The sequence below is a fragment of the Gekko japonicus genome, unplaced genomic scaffold (assembly GCF_001447785.1).
Source record: "Gekko japonicus isolate JY-2015 unplaced genomic scaffold, Gekko_japonicus_V1.1 scaffold589, whole genome shotgun sequence".
NCBI classification, from domain to species: Eukaryota; Metazoa; Chordata; class Lepidosauria; order Squamata; family Gekkonidae; genus Gekko; species Gekko japonicus.
Window position 1 is genome coordinate 682691 of NW_015163105.1, and position 21588 is coordinate 704278.

The window sequence follows — 21588 nt, forward strand, 5'->3', positions numbered from 1 at the left end:
TCAGCGAAGGAATTCCGTTACCATAGCAACGAAAGCGACGCCGCAGACGGGGACGCTGCCCGCGACGCTTCTCTTCCCGTTCTCCCGCCCTTTCGCACGGGCTGCCGGGAAGGGGAGGGGGCATGACGTGACTATAGAGGTAGGGGGAAAAGAAAGCCGTAAACTTCCGGCACCCAACCCAAAGCCGCCTACGCCCGTAGTGGCTTCTCCGTTCGCGGCATTGGGTGGAGTCCCGCTTTCACCGCCGCATCGGCCCAAAATGCAGGGAAGGCAGGCCGTTCGGTTTAATGCCGTGACCAATCCTCCCCCCCCTCATACGTGTGCACAAAAAACAGCGACAACCGCAGACTTTTGAAAGAGGCGATTTAATCCAAAACGTCCATGTGCACAAAAGCATGCATCCGCACGGAGCATGCGAGGAAACTTCGAGGCGAACACTGAAGAGGAGGAAGAAAAAACCCCAACTCCCCCTCTCATTGTCGCCGGCCCCTCAGATGGCGCGGCGTACGCTGGGGAACCGGAAGTTTAAACCAAAGCGAGAGGGGGGCACACTTTTCTCCCTCTACAGAAGCCGACTGGGCGCTTCCGGGGAGTCATCCGACGTGCGAAGCGATTCTCTGCCCCCCCCCTTCCTCTACGGCGGCCGGCGCGGCCTTCCCCTCACCGAACGCGCCGGCGGCCGCGGTGCATGGTGGGGGCCCTGTTGCGCGTCGGGCGCCTCCTGAGTGGCGGCGGGGAGCGCAACGATGCTGACCTCGCGCACCTTCCTGAAGCGGACGCGGGCCGGCGCCGTGCGGAAGATCGTCCGCGAGCACTACCTGCGCGACGACATCTCCTGCGGCGTGGCCGCCTGCCCGCTCTGCGGCGGGGACCAGGAGGCGGAGGAGGAGGAACAGCGCGGCGCCGGCCGGCCCTTCCTGGAAGCCCAGCCCGGCGGCGCCGCCAGCAGCCTCTGCCCTGAGCCCCACTACCTGCTGCCGGACACCAACCTCTTGCTGCACCAGGTACGCGCATCGGGGGCGGGGGGCGGGGAGGAAGCCTCGGGGACACACCCACCCACACACACAAGAAGAACAGAATTAGAATATTAGAATTATTGTTACTAGAATACACGCACAGGGCATGTAGTTATGGGGTGGACATTGCCCTGTTTTTTGACAAGTGATAAATCTGATCCTAATCCCATATAAAAAGGTAAAGGTCTCCCTGGCTCGAAAGCCAGTCGGGTCCGACTCTAGGGTTGCGGTGCTCATCTCCGTTTCAAAGCCGGAGAGCCAGCGCTGTCCGAAGACGTTCCCATGGTCATGTGGCCGGCGTGACTAAACACCAAGGCGCACGGAACGCTGTTCCCTTCCCACCGAAGTGGTACCTATTTATCTACTTGCAATTTCTTGCTTTCGAACTGCCAGGTTGGCAGGAGCTGGAACTGGAGACGGGAGCTCACTCCGTCATGCGGCAACCCGGGTCTCGAACTGCTGAACTACTATAATTGCTAAATTGACTGATAAAATCCTACGAGAAACACATACCACCTATAAATCACGACTGTTTCATACTTGGGCACCAATCCTAGACTACCTGAAGTCGCAAGCTGTGATTCCTGCTACGGTCGATAATTTGGGCCTGATAAATCTCTGATTAGCCTCATGTTAGGTCTACAGTCTGTTCTGTGGAGTGTAGTTATAGTAATTTATTCAGTTAAATCCTTGTTGTTTTATAAAGTAGCTTATATGAACCTTTTTTTAATTATGGGGGGTGAGGGGAACCCGGGGGATTGTTGAAGTTATTTTTAATGTAAATTTTTCATATATTTTTTTTTTTAAAAAAAACTGCTGAACTACTGACCTTCCACAGCCTGCAGTTCAGCGTCTTAGCCACTTGAGCCACCGCAGCTCCCTCCAATCCCATATACATGGAAGTAAATTCCACTGCTTGCAGTGTAATTTTCTTGCAAGAATGACTGGGGTGAAGGGGTTTTCTTCCCTGAAAATGAGGTATGCCTGCTTTTCCCTGTTGAACAGTGTATGATCTTCTCACAAGCCATTATTTTCTTTCTAGATCGATATACTTGAGGATCCCGTGATTAGAAACGTGATTATTCTTCAGACAGTTCTGCAGGAAGTAAGGGGTCGGAGTGCACCGGTATACAAGCGAATAAAAGATGTCATTACTAACAAGGAAAAACATTTTTATTCTTTCACTAATGAACATCATAAGTAAGTATGCATTGGCAGCAAATCTCCCTTCAATTTCTAACATCTATTTAAAGCTAACAGATAAACTCAGCATTTTTTAGGTGCTGTAACAGTTAGTTAAAATCTAATAATGTTTTCTCGACACAGCTTCATTAGAAGGGAATATGATTGAATAGCATGGTGCAGTAACAGTATTCACTGAGGAAAATGGGTCATATCAGTATGCCAACCTTTTAAAGGTATTTGATCAGTTGGCTAAATGACCATAGGTTTTCCCTGCCTACCCAGTCTCAAAGCAGAACTTTAGAAACATCCTAAGGGAACATCCTAAACAGGTCAATTAAAAGTTGTTGAATACGGTTTACTCACAGGAAAGTGTCTTTAGGATTGCAACCTAAGAGTCTTACATTGGGGGGAAAAGGGAAGGCAGGTTAAGAACGTAAGAGAAGCCATGTTGGATCAGGCCAATGGCCCATCCAGTCCAACATTCATGTGTCACACGGAGGCCAAAACCCATGTGCTATCAGGAAGTCCACCAGCAGGACCAGAATTCCATAAGCACCTCCCACTGTTGCCCCCCAAGCACCAAGAATACAGACCATCGCTGCTTCAGACAGAGTCTTCCATCTAGACCTTGAAGCTAATAGCTGCTGATGAACCTCTGCTCCTTATATTTCTCCAGTCCCCTCTTGAAGCTGTCCATGCTTGTAGCCGCCATCACTTCTAGCAGCAGTGAATTCCATGTGTTAATTACTCTGGGTAAAGAAGTACTGCCTACCAGTTCACCATTTAAAAGGGGAGTTTTGGATTGAAGAACTAGGAAAGCAGAATAGAAAACGTCTGAGCAGAGATGTGGGTCTTCAGCTGTCATTACTGGATTTGGTTTAAAAAATATGCCCATATTGCGCATGTATTTTTATTTTTTGGTATTTTATGTGTGTTTGATGGGGAAACGTCGGAGCAGAGATGTGGGTCTTCAGCTGTCATTATTGGACTTGGTTTAGAAAATATGCCCAAATTGCGCATGTATTTTTATTTTTTGGTATTTTATGTGTGTGTGCCCAGAAGTCATGGTTGACTTCTGGTGACCCACCAGGAGGGTTTGGACGTTTTCAGAGACATGGCTTGCTATTGTCTGCCTCTGCGTCCCGGCCCTGGTATTCCAAGGAAGTCTCCCATCCAAGTACTCGCCAGGGTCGGCCTTGCTTAGCTTCCGAGATCTGATGAGATCGGGCTTGCCTGGGCTATCCAGGTCAGGGCACCCAAATTGCTAATGTAGAGATTCCGCTGCACCTGAAATTTATGCTGAGTGTAAGTCTTTAGTGTATAACTGACCCATCAAATACATAATGCGGGTTATTGTGCAGGTACATGGAAGCTTAGTGGTGCCTGCTCATTGTCGTTGGCCTTGTGACTCATTGGGTGGCCCCCATACACATGTGGTATGGCATGCCCCTCCATTCTGAGCTCCATTGCAGAGCCTATGTGGCCGTCCTGGAACCCATCAAATTCTGAAAGTCTTCCAGAAAATTTCAGAATAGCCACACCTGAGTATCCTTGGGTGGGTGTGTTTTAATTGGAACACACGCAGGAGAGAACCTTGTAGCTTCTCACCCCAAAAGTGATGCATTTATAACGCCACTGAATGTGTCCATTTCCTTTTCTGATGTTTGTTTCCAGAGACACGTACATCGAACAAGAACAAGGTGAAAATCCCAATGACCGCAACGACCGAGCCATCAGAATAGCGGTGAAATGGTACAATGAGCACTTGCGGAAGTTGCAAACGGAAGAGAAAATACAAGTCATCTTGCTCACAAACGACAGAAAAAACAAAGAGCGCGCTGTGGAAGAAGGAATCACCGCCTATACATGTGAGACTTATGATCCAAGCTGGAAAATTTCATTAAAAAACTGTGAAATGCTATTTAGATGATAGATGCTTGGCTTACATTTTTGTTACAGAACACTTCTATCTATGTGATGATTTTTTTTTTTTTTTGGTAGGTGAGGAATATATAAAGAGCTTGATAGCAAATCCGGAACTTGTGGATCGACTCGCTTCCTTAAATGATGAAGGGGTACGTTTCAGATTTATCATTCAAAATCTCCAGGATGTGAATGGTTTCTTAAAAGCTCTGAATTAGCTCCCAGTGTAAAATGAGACTGTACATGTTTATCTGTTTCTTATATTAACTCCGACAGAACTAATTAAGTGCACAGAATTCTGTGGTTTAGTGTTACTGGATGGTGCGCAACTGAACCCAGGACTACCTGGGGGAAAAGAGGTCTGTGACCGAACTGGAAAACTCAGTTACCAACTGTGGATGGCAAGGATTTATATTATTCTCTCTGCTCCCCCTTTAATCGTAGCCTTTATTTGAATCAGCCAATTCTAACTGAAGGGGAGCCCCCTGCACACTTTGTCAGAGCTGCTGTACAAAATGTGCTTGCACTAAGAAAATGCAGTTAACACTACGGCTTCGAAGAGCTATGTTCTTGATCATGGAAAGAATTGCTCGCCAAAGTCTCCCTGTGACATACATTTTCAAAGCACAAGTGGCTTGAATACAAATGCTTTTTACACTGAGAATTTCTTTTTTTTGGCTTACCATTAGTGCAAAAAGCAAATTAAAAGCGAGAGGAGAAATAGCAGAGGAACAATAAAGCCTTTGCACAAACCATTCGTTGTGGTGGTTTAGAATGTCTCTGCAGGTTGGTCAGAGAAGCGCAGGGATCGCACAGCTTTCCCCCCTAAGACATCAGAGCATTCTTGACCCTCCTTAGCGCACACCTTTGAAAATCCACCTTTTGGGCATTCGCTGAGCTCTTTTGGAGCTACAACGAGTGTCTGTGCATGGGGAGAGTCTCACGTGGATCGGTTTAGCCCTTTTGCTGACAATCAAGCTTCCTTCTTTTTCTTTTTAAGCAATTGTTCATGGCGCTTGTAATGGCATTGGAAAGTTTGCCCATCGCTACTTGGAAGCAAGCACAATTTTAAACTGGAGGGGTTTGCTTCCATATGATTGTGTTCAGGATAAGGGGATCCTTTTCATGCTGCCTGAGTAGTATGAAACGTGGGTAGACGTCTGCTTGGCATGCAGAAGGTCCCAGGTTCAATCTCCAGCATCTCCAGTTAAAAGAATCTGGTGGCAGTAGGTAATGTGAAAGACCTTTCTCTGCCTGGGACCCTGGAGAGCAGCTCTCAATCTGAATAGACAGTGCTGACCGTGATGGACCAAGGCTCTGGCGGAGCACGAGGCAGCTTCATTTGTCCGTGTGTTATTTATTTATTGTCTTTACTGCTTTTGCAACTGGAGTCATAAACAGCAAATTGTCCATGTGTTAGTTGTAAGAATCATTGGTCAGAGATGAATATCTACTTGGGAATTCTCTGGTGTGTTGCTGCTGTTCAAACGTTTCTTCTAAAGATGAAGCTTAGTTCTGTTTTTGGTTCTTTCCTGTTGCTATGATAGGATTTTAGACATTTTGTTCTTTGGAAACATGATGCATTTGTGTTTTCCTCTGTGGTTGAAGTAGTTACATAAGCCAATGCTCCATCCCACATTATCTGGTGTTGGGGAATCAGCCTCCCTGTTATGACTGGGGGTCGACCATAAATTTACACAGAGGCAGTTTATAAAATGCAAAAGGGGGGGGGGGAAGGTTTATTTGCAGTTGCAAAGGAGAGCACCCAACGATCCAGAGGCTGAAGGAGGGTCTCCCTGAACAAAGCGTATGGTAATCTTATATACCCTTGCAGGGCTCTTTTTGTAGAAAAAGCCCAGCAGGAACTCATTAGCATACTAGGCCACACCCAACAGCAGGAACTCATTAGCATATTGGGCCACACCCCTGACAGCACAGCTCATTAGCACATTAGGCCGCACCCCCACGTTACCAGAAGTGTGGTCATCCAGCCACACCCACCTTTTGCTTGTTATTCTGTTTACCTTGTTTTTTGTCAAAACCCAGGGCCTTTTTTGTAGCAGGAACTCCTTTGCATGTTAGGCCACACGCCCCTAATGTAGCCACTCCTAATGAGTTTCTGCTGTTGGGTGTGGCCTATTATGCTAATGCATCCCTGCTGGGCGTGGCCAACTTGGGAGCCAGCCGGAACTCCGTTCCTGTGTGTTCCTGCCCCAAAATAGCCCTGGTATAGAGTGTGACACGGATTTAGTGGACGGGAACTTGCAGATCGACTCTGTTTCAGTCTTGGGTTTGCCTTTTGCTGTATTCTCTGTACTTAAACCATTAGCCCCCTGTTTCATGTACCCTGCACCCGTTCCCCTTCACTTCCCTCGCTTCATCGGCCAGGGCACATGTATCCGGCCGTCCTGCTTGTCGCTCACCCTCGCTGACATTCTTGGTGGAAGGGGAGGGAGAGAGGCTGTGTGAATGTCTGTAGTTTAGTAGTGTAGTATTTCTGCCGTTGGGTGTGGCCTAATATGCTAATGAGTTCCTGGTGGGCTTTTTCTACAAAACAAGCCCTGTCTATAACATTTTATTGTTAGACGATCTTGCACCCGAATGCTTTACTTGGAGTTGGTTACCAGGAGTGGTAATGTGGTGAACTGTCCCTTACGTGCGCGTCTGGCTCTTACAGAATGAAATCGAAACCGGGAGGATCATTTTCGCAGAGCATCTCCCCCTCAGCAAACTGCAGCAAGGTATAAAGTCCAACCTTTACCTTCAGGGAACCTTCCGAGCCAACAGGGATAATTACCTGGAAGCCACCGTTTGGGTTCACGGAGACGGAGAACAGAGAGAGGTTGGTTTTGATGGATGCTTTTTGTGTGTGCAGTCCTTCGTTGGGGAAAGTTGTGCCCTTGTCCTAATGGGCATTTTAAATTGTTGAGGCCCAGAAGAGCGGCAGAGGATTTGTGTGGCTTTGGAAACAAGGAAGAGCAATGTCTTGCTTCCTGGCCTTTTCTTGGTACAGGCAGGCTGCCTCTGAGTGACCATGATTTGCTTGAATCCATAGTTTGGTAAAAAGGTAAAGGTAAAGGTTTCCCTTGCTCGAAAGCCAGTCGAATCCCACTCTAGGGTTGCGGTGCTCATCTCCGTTTCAAAGCCGAAGAGCCAGCGCTGTCCGAAGACGTTTCCATGGTCGTGGCAGGCATGGCTAAACACCAAGGCGCACGGAACGCTGTTACCTTCCCACCGAAGTGGTACCTATTTATCTACTTGCAATTTCTTGCTTGTGAACTGCTAGGTTGGCAGTATTATGAGTGAGGCATAATTAAGATAGTTTTCCTGCCTCTTCCTGCGAGGTGGCAAGCAGTTACACGTGTCCACCAGATAGTTCAGCAAGCTAAAACAAAGGTTTGCCGCACACATGGGATCTTCCTTAGGTGTAAAGCAACAAAACACTGTTAGCGTTTGCTGTGCTTACAGGTTGCATCTGTACTAGGTCCTTGGGACAGTCTAGCAGAAATAAACAGCTTTAAAAGGGAATTAGATAGATTCATGGAGGATAAGTCTAGCAATGGCTACTAGCCATGGTGTTTGAGAGGAACCTCCACATTCAGAGGCACTAATCCTCTGAATCCCAAAGCCAAGGGAAGACCTCGGCCTCTGTGTCCTGTTGTTGGCCATCCAGAGGAGCTGGTTGGCCACTGTGTGAGGCAGGATGCTGGACTAGATGGCCCATTGGTCTGATCCAGCAGGGCGCTTCTGATGTTCTTATGACCGATATTGGAATGGACAGTCTACAAAAATCAACAAGCTTTTGCACATTTCCCTTCATTATTTTTGTCCTTTTTGGGGAGCCCTGTATTTTTTTTCTTTGAGAAATAGCATTTCTAGGGCCACAGTTAACTGAGCTTGAAGTCTGGGATTTCCCTTTCAATTGCATCACTTTGTTTTATGGGTTCTCTAGTTTCATTAATGCTGTTTTTCAACCTTTGTTTGCTTTTGCGTTAACAGGTAATAATACAAGGGCTTAGAAACTTAAACCGAGCTGTGCACGAAGATATAGTGGCAGTGGAACTCTTGCCAAAAGATGCCTGGGGCGCGCCGTCCTCCGTGGTTTTGCTCGATGATGCGAATCCGAATGAAGACGACGTGGAGCAAGAAGAGGAGAAAGAAAACAGTGTATGATATGAACACAACAAATGTGTTTCCTGTATTTGCCCATCCCAGTCTTTCAACCAGATTTGCCCATATCAGCTTTATTTACTGATCCATTATTAGTTGGCGGTGCATATTCCATCCTTTAATGCAAGTGCAGAAAAAAATATCATTTTTTTTTCTAGATTTTGCAATTGCACGAATCTCCATTTTCATTCTTGAATGCACGTTTCTAGCCTTTTAGGGCCATAGAGTCTCAAGTATGAGCGTGGCTTAATGAATTCTCCAGATCTAAAGGCAGTTTCGGTGGATGGACATGTTGGTTTGCAGTAGAACTAGATCAGAGCCCAGTAGCACCAACAAGATTTGGGGGGTGGGGGGAGTATAAGGTTTTGACGCTGTCACCTTCCCACCGAAGCGGTCCCTCTTTATCGACTTGCAATTCCTTGCTTTCAAACTGCTAGGTTGGCAGGAGCTGGGGCCAGAGACGGGAGCTCACTCTGTCATGCGGCACACTCGGGTCTCGAACTGCCAAACTACCGACCTTCCGGTCTGCAGCTCAGCATTTTAACCTCTGAGCCACCGCAGCCCCACGGTTGAGGCACAGGTAGAAGGCTAAATGAGAAATATCCATGCAGGTGTATTTAATCTCTGCAGTTGTGTAGTTGCAGAACTCAACTTTTGTCGATACAGAACTTGGGTTTTTTTGGTACTATTTTGCATCCGTTACTCTGCCCTTGGTAGCAGCAGGAAGAGGGAAAGCATCCTCCAGGGCACCTGAGGTTCTTCACTTGCCTGTTACCAAATCCTGTGCCCCACTTGCGGAGTGCACACAGCTGTCCCTGATCAGGATTGGACAGTGATAGAATTCTACTCCGCAAGCTCAAAGTGAGATTTATGCAAAGCACCTTGTGATGTCATAAACCGTTTGAGGCCAGGAACGTGACAGTTCTTCTTGCAAAGCATGAGCAGTTGTGTTACTTGGTCGGCCTGCATTAGATTCAGGTGGTTTTTGATGCCTTTGTCTTCTTAAAAAAAAAAATCTAGCTGAAAAGTTCTGCGAGCAACAGAATGCTGCGTCCGACAGGCCGAGTGGTGGGCATTATCAAGCGGAACTGGAGGCCGTTCTGTGGCATGCTTTCTAAATCACAGATAAAAGAGGTGAGCACCCCTGTGATCCAACCCTTGCCTTGCCGCTTCCTTCCGTAATTTACTGAAAGTCGCTGCCCCTGTTCTCTTTAACAGGCAAGGCGGCATTTATTCACCCCTGCCGATCGCAGGATCCCTCGGATCCGAATAGAAACAAGGCAGGCTTCCACTCTCGAAGGACAACGCATTATTGTCGCGATCGACGGCTGGCCCCGGAACTCACGGTACCCTAATGTAAGTCTGAAACGAAACGTCACGGATCACTTCAATAGGTCTGAAGAGCATGAAATCAGTGCAACGACCAAACGCTTCCAAGGGAAGAGAATGGCAAGGCTCTGTTTGTTAAATGTTGTGTCAGGGTGGAAAACGTGGCCTGCGGAACTGTGTGCTTGGCAGTCCTCCCCACCCCTGGGGCGGGGCGTGGGTGGCGTGGGAGCCTGCATGAGGCTAGGGGGTGGGTGAGGCACCATCGTCCATGGAGGAGGCAGGAGATGTGGAGAGTGCAGATACGAACCTTTTATTAAGCACCTTCTCATTCCACACAGCCACTGGCCACGCACAGAGTGCAAATTCCCCGACTCCTTGCCGCTGTCATCACCTTGGCATGTGCTACTGTCCGGCTCACTCCCGGATCAACCGAGTCACTCCGCCCCCCACCTCCAGCACAGAACCGCCATGAAATTCCTCCCCGGTAGTTGTGCCCACCTGGGGCTAATTAGTGCAGGTTGCCTCCAGTGTTCCCTCCGGCTCACACATTTTTGTCTTAGCTCAGGAAGGATGGCTCCAGAGCAAACTAATTCATGCAGTAGCCAAATTGCTCACTCCCAACTTTAATGCCAGTAGCTCACAAAGTAGAATTTTTGCTCACAAGACTCCACACCTTAGAGGGAACATTGGTTGCCTCCCTACTTGTCCCCACCACCCCCCCACAGCCCCACGCGGCACACCCTCCCCCTTCACCGCTGCAGATGGGGCTACCCAGCTGTGTCCAGCGTTGCGCATATCAAGCCAGATGTGTCCTGTGGGCTTGCCCTCTTCTCCCACGCTGGCTTCGTGCCCCGCCCTTCCCTCTGGAGGCTCACTTGACAGAGATGCTTTCTACCAGGACCAGTGCTCCCTCTCAGCTGTGGAGTCTTGTGAGCTACCGGCATGAAAGTTGTGAGCGAGCGATTTGGCTACTGTATCAATTAGTTTGCTCTGGAGCCATCCCTCCCTGAGCTGAGACAGAAATGTGTGAGCCGGAGGCTAAAAAACTGTGAGCTGGCTCACACTAACTCAGCTTAGAGGGAACACTGACTTGGACCGTCTTCGAGGACTTCTCATCCTGTTTGCAATACGTCCTGCTCCACTGCTGTTATGGTTTCACAGACCTGGAGCCCTGAGATGCTCTGACCCTGAGCCGACCTCACAGGAAGCCCTGTTTAGAATTAACAGACCAGCGGCTCAATCCTGTGTATGGCTGTGGTCACGAGTGTTCCCTCTAGGCTGAGCAAGTGAGGTAGCTCACAGCTTTTTAGCTTCCAGCTCACGCATTTTTGATTTAGCCCAGGAAGGATGGCTCCAGAGCAAACTGATTCATGCAGTAGTCAAATCGCTGGCTCACAACTTTCATGCCAGTCGCTCACCAAGTTGGATTTTTGCTTATAAGACCCCACAGCTTAGAGGGAGCATTGCTCCCAAGCAAACTAATTTATGCAGCAGCCAAATCGCTGGCTCACAACTTTCATGCCAGTCGCTCACCAAGTTGGATTTTTGCTTATAAGACCCCACAGCTTAGAGGGAGCATTGCTCCCAAGCAAACTAATTCATGCAGCAGCCAAATCGCTAGCTCACAACTTTAATGCCAGCAACTCACCAAGTAGAACTTTTGCTTATAAGACCCCACAGCTTAGAGGGAGCATTGCTCCCAAGCAAACTAATTTATGCGGTAGCCCAATCGCTCGCTCGCCACTTTAATGCCAGCAGCTCACCAAGTAGGATTTTTGCTTATAAGACCCCGCAGCTTAGAGGGAGAGCATTGGCGGTCACACCCACTAAATAATCCACTTTCATTCTGCTTTCCAACTGGATTCTGCGAGTTCACACAGTAAAAATCCAGCTGGAAAGTGCACTGAAAGTGGATTATTTCGCACACATGACCGGAGCCTGCGTTTGTTTAGAAGTCAGCATTCTGGCTAGTCAAACGAGTACATCTTGAGTTGCAGCCCGAAACGGTCTTTGTTTTTCAGTAGCCTGTTAACGGCTGCGTTTCATCGTACTGAAATGTGTGTTCGTCCAGGGCCACTTTGTAAAGAATTTGGGCGCCGCCGGCGATAAGGAAACGGAGACCGAAGTCCTGCTGCTGGAGCATGATGTCCCTCACCAGCCCTTCTCCCAGGCTGTGCTCAGCTTCCTCCCCCAGATGCCCTGGAGCATCACCGAGAAGGTACAAGGAAAGCACAGATCGCCAGCAGACACTTTGCTTTGTCCCTCTGTCTCCCGTAGCGCTTGCATGACGCAGCAGGAAGGGAGAGGGTGACAGTGGACGGAGAAAAGATGTTCCCTGACCTGGGTGGCCCCGGCTACTCTGCCCTCATCAGATCTCAGATGCTAAGCAGGGTCGGCCCTGGTTAGTGTTTGGGTGGGAGCAGGGGTCATTTCGTAGAAAAAGAGGTGCAGGAGCTCATTAGCACAACTCATTAGCATAACTTTTTTGCAGATGCCACACCCCCTGACATCACCGGAAGTGTGTCAGAAGGCAACACCCACCGCTCAGGCGCCACGGGACTGTTTTGGATTGCTAGCTATTGGGGGGGGGGCAACGTGCAGATCTGCCCTCGCAGAGGAGGGAGAGCTTGTACCTGAATAAAACTTGGTCTTAAGGGTGCCACTGGACTGTTTTGGACCAGGGGGCCGGGGGGGGGGCTCTGCCACTTTCCTGGCTGCTTCTTGCTCTGACTGAGGGCTGGTGGGAGCAGGGGGTGGGGCTTGTTGCATGTGCCCGCCCCCTGGGCTCCTTACTGCCGGAGCTCCGCTCCTGTGCGCTCCTGCAGGAAATGACTCCTGGATGGGAGACCACCAGGGAAGTCCAGTGTCACTACGCAGAGGCAGGCCATGGCGAGCCTCCTCCGAACGTCTCTCGACTTGAAAGCCCCATGAGAGGTCACCAGGGGTCGATTGCGACTTGACAGCAAAAAGGAAAAAAGTATCCAGATCCAGTAGCTGTAAAGATGGGTAACTTAAATCCCTTTCCTGCATCTTCATAGTCTTTAATTGTTCCTCACTTCGGCCCACGCCCTCGAAGCTGAAAACGGGTTTTACTGGAGTAAAGCAGAGCTGGCCACATGCTCGTCGCTCATTTGTCACTGGTCTTCAAAACCTTGTCAGTCACAGTGTGTTCCAGCCTGAATTTCTTGTCCGCAAAATAAGTGTGAACTTGGAAGTACCGGGGGGGGGGGGGGAATACCCCCTGGTGTGGCCATCAGCAGTTTGTACACCAAGCTGCATTGTTCCAGCGAATAGGAGATCTTCTCTACTCTGTTTTCTTTGCTGCTGTTCTTTTTGCTGCACCAGTTCATTGCCAGCGAGGCTGCTCTTTGGGAGTCAGATAGAGCCACTATGGTGGCGGCTACAAGCATGGGCGGCTTCAAAAGGGAATTAGATAAGCATATGGAGCAGAGGTCCATCAGTGGCTATTAGCCACAAGGTATAGATAGGAACTCTCAGGCTGGGGCAGGTGATGCTCTGTCTTCTGGGTGCTTGGGGGGGGGGGCAACAGTGGGAGGGCCCCACTGGTGGATCTCCTGATAGCACCTGGTATTTCTGGCCACTGTGTGACACAGAGTGTTGTACTGGATGAGCCTTTGGCCTGATCCAACATTGGCATCTCTTATATTCTTATGTTCATCAGTGGCTATTAGCCACAAGGTATAGATAGGAACTCTCAGGCTGGGGCAGGTGATGCTCTGTCTTCTGGGTGCTTGGGGGGGGGGGCAACAGTGGGAGGGCCCCACTGGTGGATCTCCTGATAGCACCTGGTATTTCTGGCCACTGTGTGACACAGAGTGTTGTACTGGATGAGCCTTTGGCCTGATCCAACATTGGCTTTTCTCTTATGTTCTTATGTTCACTCTGATTGGAATCTCTGTTTAAGATGTAGAGCACACACTGCTGTTTTCGCACTGGTTTTGCAATCGACTGAAGGCTGCCCTTCATGGGGTTACCAAGGCAAGAGATGAGCAGAGGTGGTTTGCCATTGCCTGCCTCTGCATAGCCAGCCTTTTTTACTGGTGTTTTTCTTCTCGAGTCTGTCGGACCCGAATGATCATGGGTCCGAATACCATACCCAAACTGGAAAATACCGGTAAAAATAAAAATTACACATTCCTAGTTACCACTACATGCATCTGACAGAAACTGCAGTCATACACAGAGTTACTCCAGTCTAAGCCCGTCGAAATCAAGGTGGGGACTGGTTTGGCTCTGCACAGGATTACACTGTAAACGTGACCCAATCCGGGAAACCTCATGCCAAAATATAGTGGCTGGGCTTCAGGATGCTCCGACAGGCTTGTGTCACCATGCCTGTGGCACTCCACTACTGTATCTCTAGCCTGAATTGCCCGTTTTATAATTAAGGTTCTCTGAAATAGTATAAACTTCAGTGGGTGGGTGCGATTACCATTGTTTTTAAAGTATTTCATTGGGAAAAATTTTTTTCCAGGATATTAAATGCAGAGAGGACCTGAGGCACCTGTGCGTGTGCAGCGTCGATCCTCCCGGCTGTACTGACATCGACGACGCCTTGCACTGCAGAGAGCTGGAAAACGGCAATCTGGAGGCAAGTTCCCCTCGGGGTTTACCGAAACGCCGCTCTGCCGTTTTCGTGCCCGTGATACCGTATTTATGTCGGCGTGTTCAGGAAGCAAGTGAGATGAAAAACGCATGAAACAGTCGCACGGCATAAAACAAAACAATCTGGAAGAAAATGGTGGTCCAGCTGCTGCATCTACTGTATGCAGGGGTCATTTCGTAGAAAAAGAGCTAGGGGAACTCATTAGCATAACTCATTAGCATATGCCACACCGCCTGACATCACCGGAAGTGTGTCATAAGGCCACACCTCCTGACATCACTGGAAATGTGTCATAAGGCCACACACCTTGTCCCCAACGGTCCCGGCCGCCGGTGCCGGCCTTGCAGCTCCACTGCCGAGCCCCATGAGGGGCCCGGCGGTGGACCTGCAAGGCTGGCACGAGTGCAAGGAAGCCCCGTGAAGGCCCTCCCTGGCCCCAGGCAGGCAGAGGTGGGGAGAGGCAGGGAGGAAGCAACTTACCCTCCTGCCTCCTCCTGGCTGAATGAGGGCCGGAAGCGGGGCGGCCGGAAGCAGGGGGCGGGGCTTCGTCATGTGCCCCGCCCCCCGTACCTCACCCGGGGGAACTGCGATCCCCCGTGTTTCCCCCTGAAATGACCTCTGACTGTATGTTACCTCCAAGTGGGCAGCCATGTTGGCCTGGAGTAGCAGAACAAAGTTTGAGTCCGGTGGCACCTTGAAGACCAACAAAGTTTTAATTCTGGCTATAAGCTTTTGTGTGCATGCATTTCATGTGCGCACAAAAGTGTAGTAGAGATGGGACTATATAGATTTTTCCTCTTTCTTTGATTATTCATATTTCTCTGGATACTATAGGCTTATTATAGATCTAATGTTTTATTGGAATATAATGAAGGCCTAGTATATAGAAGGCCTCTCTTCTTTGTGGGTCAAGGGGGATTTTTCCTAGTTGCTGTTAACAGACAAGACACGGGAGACATTCTTTTAGCATACAAGTAGATATAAGGTTCATGGTTCTAATTGTTTAGGTTATAACTGCATAGTGTCTGGGTCACAATGGATCTTTTCCTGGGTATCAGAGAACAACACTTTTGTTTGGGTGAGAACAAGCCTTGGCCGATATGACTTAGTTTATGTCAAGTAAATATGTGACGCTATTGCATAGGCACACCTTTCTTACATTTGACCAATAAGGGAATTTTGATGTAAATGTTGTTTAAGTTTCTGTAACCAATTATGCCCTTTGAATATTATTCCCATGATGATGATTTGATGATGTCATTTTAAGTATTTAACTTCATGTATTTCCTGGTTGGGCTCAGAAAGCAGTCAGTTTTGATGGGTTAAGTGCGCAGACCCTAATCTGGGAGAACCGGGTTTGATTCCCCACTCCTCCACTTGCACCTGCTGGATGACCTTGGACAAGCCATAGTTCCGATAAGAGCTGTCCTTGAAAAAGGGCAGTTTCTGTCACAGCTCTCTCAGCCCCACCTACCTCACAGGGTGTCTGTTGTGGGGAGGGGGAGGGAAAGGAGTTTGTAAGCCGCTCTGAGACTCCAAGTGAAGGGCGGGGTATAAATCCAATCTCCTCTTCTTCTTCTGTGAAAGCCAGTTGCGCAATTCCGTGCCTATGGATAAACTTGTTTAGGGTCAGGGTTATAGTGACATACTTGCATTCCACGCAGTGCAGAAGTCTGAACTGCCGTTCCGCTGGTAGTTTTCAGATGCTAAATACCAGTTGGAAGCAGTGGTCTTTCACTTTTGTAAATGAGTAATCGCTTTTTAAAAATATCCCTTTTTTTGAGAAGCGTTGTTTCAACGATTCCCGTTTTTGTCGCTCTAAGTTTAAGACGAGTTTGACATCCTCTGAGGTATTAATGCTGTTACACAGCTGTAGCGGTAACACGTTTATTCAGCTGTCACAAAAATAGTGTTGTGATAGTTTCGGGAAGCGCATGGGAGAATTCAAAGGGGTAGGTTCCAACCCTAATATCTGCAAGAGGAATTCAGGTGGGGCGGCTGTGCTGGTCTGAAGCAGTAGAACGAAGTGTGCGTCCAGTGGCACCTTTAAGACCAACAAAGTTTTATTCAAAGTGTGAGCTGTTGTGTGCACACCCACCTCTTCAGATAGATTGAAATAGAAGTTACCAGTCCGTACATACAGCGAGAGGGTGAGCAGCAAAATAGCATACAACATAATGGAAAATGTTTTAACAGATGCAAGGACCAAACTGGAATAACAAGCCAAGTTTATATGGTCACCTTTTGTTTGGATTTCATTCCGGGGGGGGGGGGGGAGAGGGGGAGCAAAAAAAATATAATAAATCTATCAGCATTGGAGGTAGATGTGTAAATGTACCCTTCTTAATTGTGGGATGCTGAGAGTAATTAACTGAGACCCTGTTGTTACGCTCCATCAATCTCCTCTCAAGCATGGAAGTATGCCAGAGAAAATACATATATGTTAACTTTCTGAGGTAGCACAAAAGGAAGGAGGAGAGTTGGTTTTTATGTCCTGCTTTCCCTTACTTTGAGGAGTCTCAAAGTGGCTTACAGTTGCCTTCTGTTCCCCCCCCCCCCGCAACACGCACCTTGTGAGGCAGGTCGGGCTGAGAGTGTCCTGAGAGAACTGTGGCCCAGGATCACCCAGCAGGCTTCCTAGGAAGAAGAAGAAGAAGAGTTGGTTTTTACACCCCGCTTTTCTCTTCCCTAAGGAGTCTCAAAATGGCTTACGATCGCCATCCTCTCCTCTTCCCACAATAGTCACTTTGTGAAATAGGTGGGGCTGAAAGAGTTCTGAGAGAACTGTGACTGGCCTAAGGTTACCCAGCAGGCTTTTTGGGGAGGACTGGGGGATCAAACCTGGTTCTCCAGATTAGAGTCCACTATTCTTAACTCAGGGCTCTTTTTGTCGCAGGAAGTCTTAACCACCACATCAGGCTGTTCTTAACCGTTACACGAGGAATTCAACTACAAATATACTTACGAAAATTCTGAATAACCTATGTATTTAATAGGTCGGTGTACATATCGCAGATGTCAGCCATTTCATTCGACCAGGAAATGCTCTGGACCAAGAATCCGCAAAAAGGGGTACCACTGTATACCTGTGTGAAAAGGTAAATTTCCTTTTTGTATCTCTTTTATATTCATATCAAGTTTTCCCCGTTCAAATTTGGTTTCGTTCTAGCCTTGAACTTAATGCAGCTATTTTTCACTTGTGTTATGAATGCCTACGTCTCTCCATGTGGCATGAGTACAGCTGTAAGAGTAAACCCCCCCCCCCCCAATTTCATAGTTACAACAAGTTCTGGAGAATCAAAATATTAAAGAAATGTTCATGTGAAGGCTGCCAAAACTCTTTATCAGTACTGTTGATTGTTACTCGTGATAATGAGCTTCATGGGCCAGTTCTGTTGGGTGGGGAGATGGGGCAACTATAGATAAGGAAAGCGTTTCTGTGTATTTAGGCGTTTCTCCTGGTGTGCCCAACAAGGTCATTTGAAATTCAGCATGACCTGCCCTCTGCTAGTTGCGGAAAGGTTTGTAAAATTATGCACGGGGTGGAGGGAATTGACAAAGAGAAATGTTTCTCCCTTTCCCAAAATCCTAGAACTCGAGGGCATCCAACGAAGCTGATGGGCAGGAGGTTCAGGACAGACAAAAAGAAATACTTCTTTACACAGGGAGTGATTAAATTGCGGAATTTGCTGCCAGAGGATGCAGTGATGGTCGCTGGACTAGAGAGCTTGAAAAGAGGATTAGATGGATCCATGGGGGATAGGTCTGTCAATGGCTACTAGCCAGGGTGACTGAGCGGAACCTCCACATTCAGAAGCACTAAGCCTCTGAATCCAAGAGCTGGGAGGCAACATCAGGGGGAAGGCCGTGGCCTCCGTGCCCTGTTGTTGGCCCTCCAGAGGAGACAGGATGCTGGATTTGATGGACTATTGTCTGATATAGCAGGGCTGCTGTCATGACCCCAGCGGGCTGCCACCTCCAGCTGCCACCACTCTGGACTTCAGATTCCTTGAGAAGGCCCAGAGTACCCTCCCAAGCCCATCCAAAATGCCCCTTTTTAAGCTGAGAACATAGGTGTGATGACCCAGCAGAGAGCAATTAAACAGTACTGGGGCAATGAAAATAAGACAAGGTGCTTTAAAATATATAACAGTGTTTATAGGCAAAAATAAACAAAATCTAACAGATACCTAGTTCACTTAACTGGTGAGCTCAGTCTGGGGCAAGGGATGCTCTGTATTCTTGGTGCTTTCGGGGTGGGGGTGGGGCGGCAACAGTGAGAGGGCTTCTAGTGTCCTGGCCCCACTGATGGACCTCCTGATGGCACCTGGTATCTTTGGCCACTGTGTGACACAGAGTGTTGGATGGGATGGGCCATTGGCCTGATCCCAATGTTGGCTTCTCTTATGTTCTTATGTTACTGTTTCAAGACCCACGGCCCTCTTATACCAGGCCTCCTGCTTATACTCACTCCGTCCCAAGTGAGGGATCTTTCTCTCAGACCAGTCCCCTCAGTTATACTCTGTGTGAGGCCAGACCACAGAAGAGACAAGAACACAGTTTCCACAGCCCTCAAAGCTTAAGTCCCAATCTCTTCACACAATCCCTGGACACAGATTGGCTACAACTGTCGCTAAGCATTGTGGGGATTGTAGGCTATGTCTCCTTTCCACTGCCATGCAGGTCTCTCCTGGGACCAGGCCGCACTAGGCCTTGCTCCCAGTCCTGCACAGATCATGACAGCTGCTCTTATGTTCTTATGGCAGAGTGGGGATTCGAACTCGGATTTCCCAGATCCTAGTCTGACACGTTAACCACTGCACCACTCTGGCTCTTCAGTGTTTGCTACTGGTTCAGTATCTGTAATGGGAGAAGAGCAGATTGCAGTCACAAAGATCGCGAATGTGTTCTTATTCGAATTAGCCACAGGTGTATAAATCTGCAGTACAGGAGAAGACGTGAGAGAGAATAACGATTTAAAGAAACGTGACATGCCTATTCTTGTCCCTTGTCTTGCAGAGGATTGATATGGTTCCAGAGTTGCTGAGTTCCAACTTGTGTTCTCTGAGATCCAACGTTGACAGGTAATCATGCCGTTTACGCGGGTTTTTTTAGGTATTCAAGACAATTGTAAGTGAATTCTTTGATTTCATCTGTCCGCCTTTCCCCCCCTCCTTCCTAGGCTTGCATTTTCATGTATCTGGGAAATGACCCCCAATGCTGAAATCTTGAAAACCAGATTTACGAAGAGTATAATTAATTCCAAGGTAGGATCAAAATTTGTATGGGTTTTTAGCGGGCAAAAATGAGGGAGCACAAGTTTTGATCTCTTGGTAACCAGGCAAAGGTGCTGAATGTGACAGAAGTTGCACATTAAAATAAAGATAGGAGCCGGGAAGAGTGGAACATCATTCTTGTTGGAACCCTTTGGTGTAGTGGTTAAGAGCGCGGACTCTAATCTGGGAGAACCGGGTTTGATTCCCTACCCCTCCACATGCAGCTGCTGGTGTGACCTTGGGTCAGTCACAAGTTCTGTCAGAGCTGTTCTCTCAAGGGCAGTTCTCGAGAGAGCTCTCTCAGCCCCACCTACCTCACAGGGTGTCTGTTGTGGGGAGGGGGAGGGGAAGGAGATTGTAAGCCGCTCTGAGACTCCTTCGGGTAATGAAGGGCAGGCTATAAATCCAATCCCTTCTTCTGTCTTCTTCTGTAGAAACAGGACCATATTCCTGGGTTAGTATCTGTCTCCAAAAGGATCTTCTAAACTCTAGTTTTAAAGTGGGGAACCTAAGAAATGGATTCGCTCCCAAGATTTATTTATTTATGTGTCACATTTCTATCCTCGCCTTTCTCCAAGGAGTTTGGGGTGGCTGATGTGGCTCTTCCCTTTTCCATGTCATCCTCTCAATAGCCCTGTGAGGTAGGACGGGCTGGCAGAGACTGGCTTGCCCAGGGTCACCCAGTGAGTTGTACAGCAAGTAGAAATTTGAATCTGGGTCTCCAGAGGCTTACTCCTGGCTACTGATTACCACGTACTAGGTATTCCCTGGATTTTGGAGGTATCCATGGAATACTGGAACAGACTGCAGTTGTTACACGGGTCCATACTCTGAAGTGAAGGGAACTAGATTGTCCTTTCCCTTCCTTCATTGCAACACAGGTTTTTCCGGGAGGGAAGGGGAGAGGAGCTTCATGCAGACAGTGGTCCCCTGCCTAATGTCTGGGGCCAGGATTATCTTGTCCTTACTGGAAGAAGAAGAGGAGATTGGATTTATACCCAGCCCTTCACTTGGAGTCTCAGAGTGGCTTACAATGTTCCCTCTAAGCTATGGAGTCTTGTGAGCAAAAATTCTACTTTGTGAGCTACTGGCATTAAAGCTGTGAGCGAGCGATTTGGCTACTGCATAAATTAGTTTGCTCTGGAGCCCTCCTTCCTGAGCTGAGACAAATATGCGTGAGCCGGAGGCTAAAAAACTATGAGCTGGCTCACACTAACTCAGCTTAGAGGGAACACTGCTGACAATCTCCTTCCCCTCCCCACAACAGGCACCGTGTGAGGTAGGTGGGGGCTGAGAGAGGTCTTTCGAGGACTGCTCTTGAGAGAACAGCTCTGGGAGAACTTGTGACTGACCCAAGGTCACACCAGCAGCTGCATGTGGAGGAGTGGGGGAATCAAACCCAGTTCTCCCAGATCAGAGTCCACACTCCTAACCACTACACCAAACTGGCTCTCGAGGCTAAGGGTGTGATTTCCCAGCACTCCTAGATCCCGTAATCAGCAGGGGGCTTTGCATAGTTTGTTTCTCATGTAGGTTTTATTCCATAATGTCGAATTAATAGCTGTAATTATTTTGCTGATGCAAAGGGATCTGGGCAGACGGTCCACTCCGCTCTTAATATTGGCTTGGAGCGTAGCGATTAGTTCTGCTCTTAAACGCTGCTTCCCCGTGCCCACTCTTTACCCGCTGTGCCCTCTGGAAATCCGCTTTTGAGGGCTGGGGGTGACCTCTGGACCGGTGTGAGATATGACAGCAGGCCGTGGCGGGGAGGGGGGACGGAGGAAAAACTGGAGATAACGCCCACGGCCTGCACAAGCGAGAAACGTTTGGCCACTCGAGGGCATCTTTGAATCCGAACCAGCCTTCCATGTCTGCTCACCATGGACGGTGCTGTGGAACAGTTCACATTAGATCTGTACAGAATTCGCACCCTCCCCTGCCCCAATTTTAGCAGGTATGAATTGGATCTAAAACAACACCAGCAGAGTTAAGCTGGTGCCCCGGGTGGGGTGGGGGTATCAAGGGACCCTAAAGAACAGTGTGGGGGCGTCTGCAGTGGGAT

The 21588-nt window shown here is 48.5% G+C and overlaps 1 protein-coding gene across 1 annotated transcript in view; it reads left to right on the forward strand.

Annotated features, from left to right (window-relative positions):
* Nucleotides 1-712: 712 nt before the first annotated feature.
* Nucleotides 713-21588, forward strand: part of DIS3 (DIS3 homolog, exosome endoribonuclease and 3'-5' exoribonuclease) — a 38757-nt gene continuing 17881 nt past the window's right edge. Inside the window, exons 1-13 of the mRNA XM_015406780.1 lie at nt 713-1004; nt 2059-2216; nt 3876-4069; nt 4203-4276; nt 6802-6966; nt 8124-8291; nt 9315-9428; nt 9513-9650; nt 11695-11841; nt 14119-14235; nt 17247-17348; nt 19270-19334; nt 19433-19517. Coding sequence (XP_015262266.1) covers nt 747-1004; nt 2059-2216; nt 3876-4069; nt 4203-4276; nt 6802-6966; nt 8124-8291; nt 9315-9428; nt 9513-9650; nt 11695-11841; nt 14119-14235; nt 17247-17348; nt 19270-19334; nt 19433-19517 — 1785 coding nt within the window. The 5' untranslated portion in view covers nt 713-746. The remainder of the gene's footprint in view (nt 1005-2058; nt 2217-3875; nt 4070-4202; nt 4277-6801; nt 6967-8123; nt 8292-9314; nt 9429-9512; nt 9651-11694; nt 11842-14118; nt 14236-17246; nt 17349-19269; nt 19335-19432; nt 19518-21588) is intronic.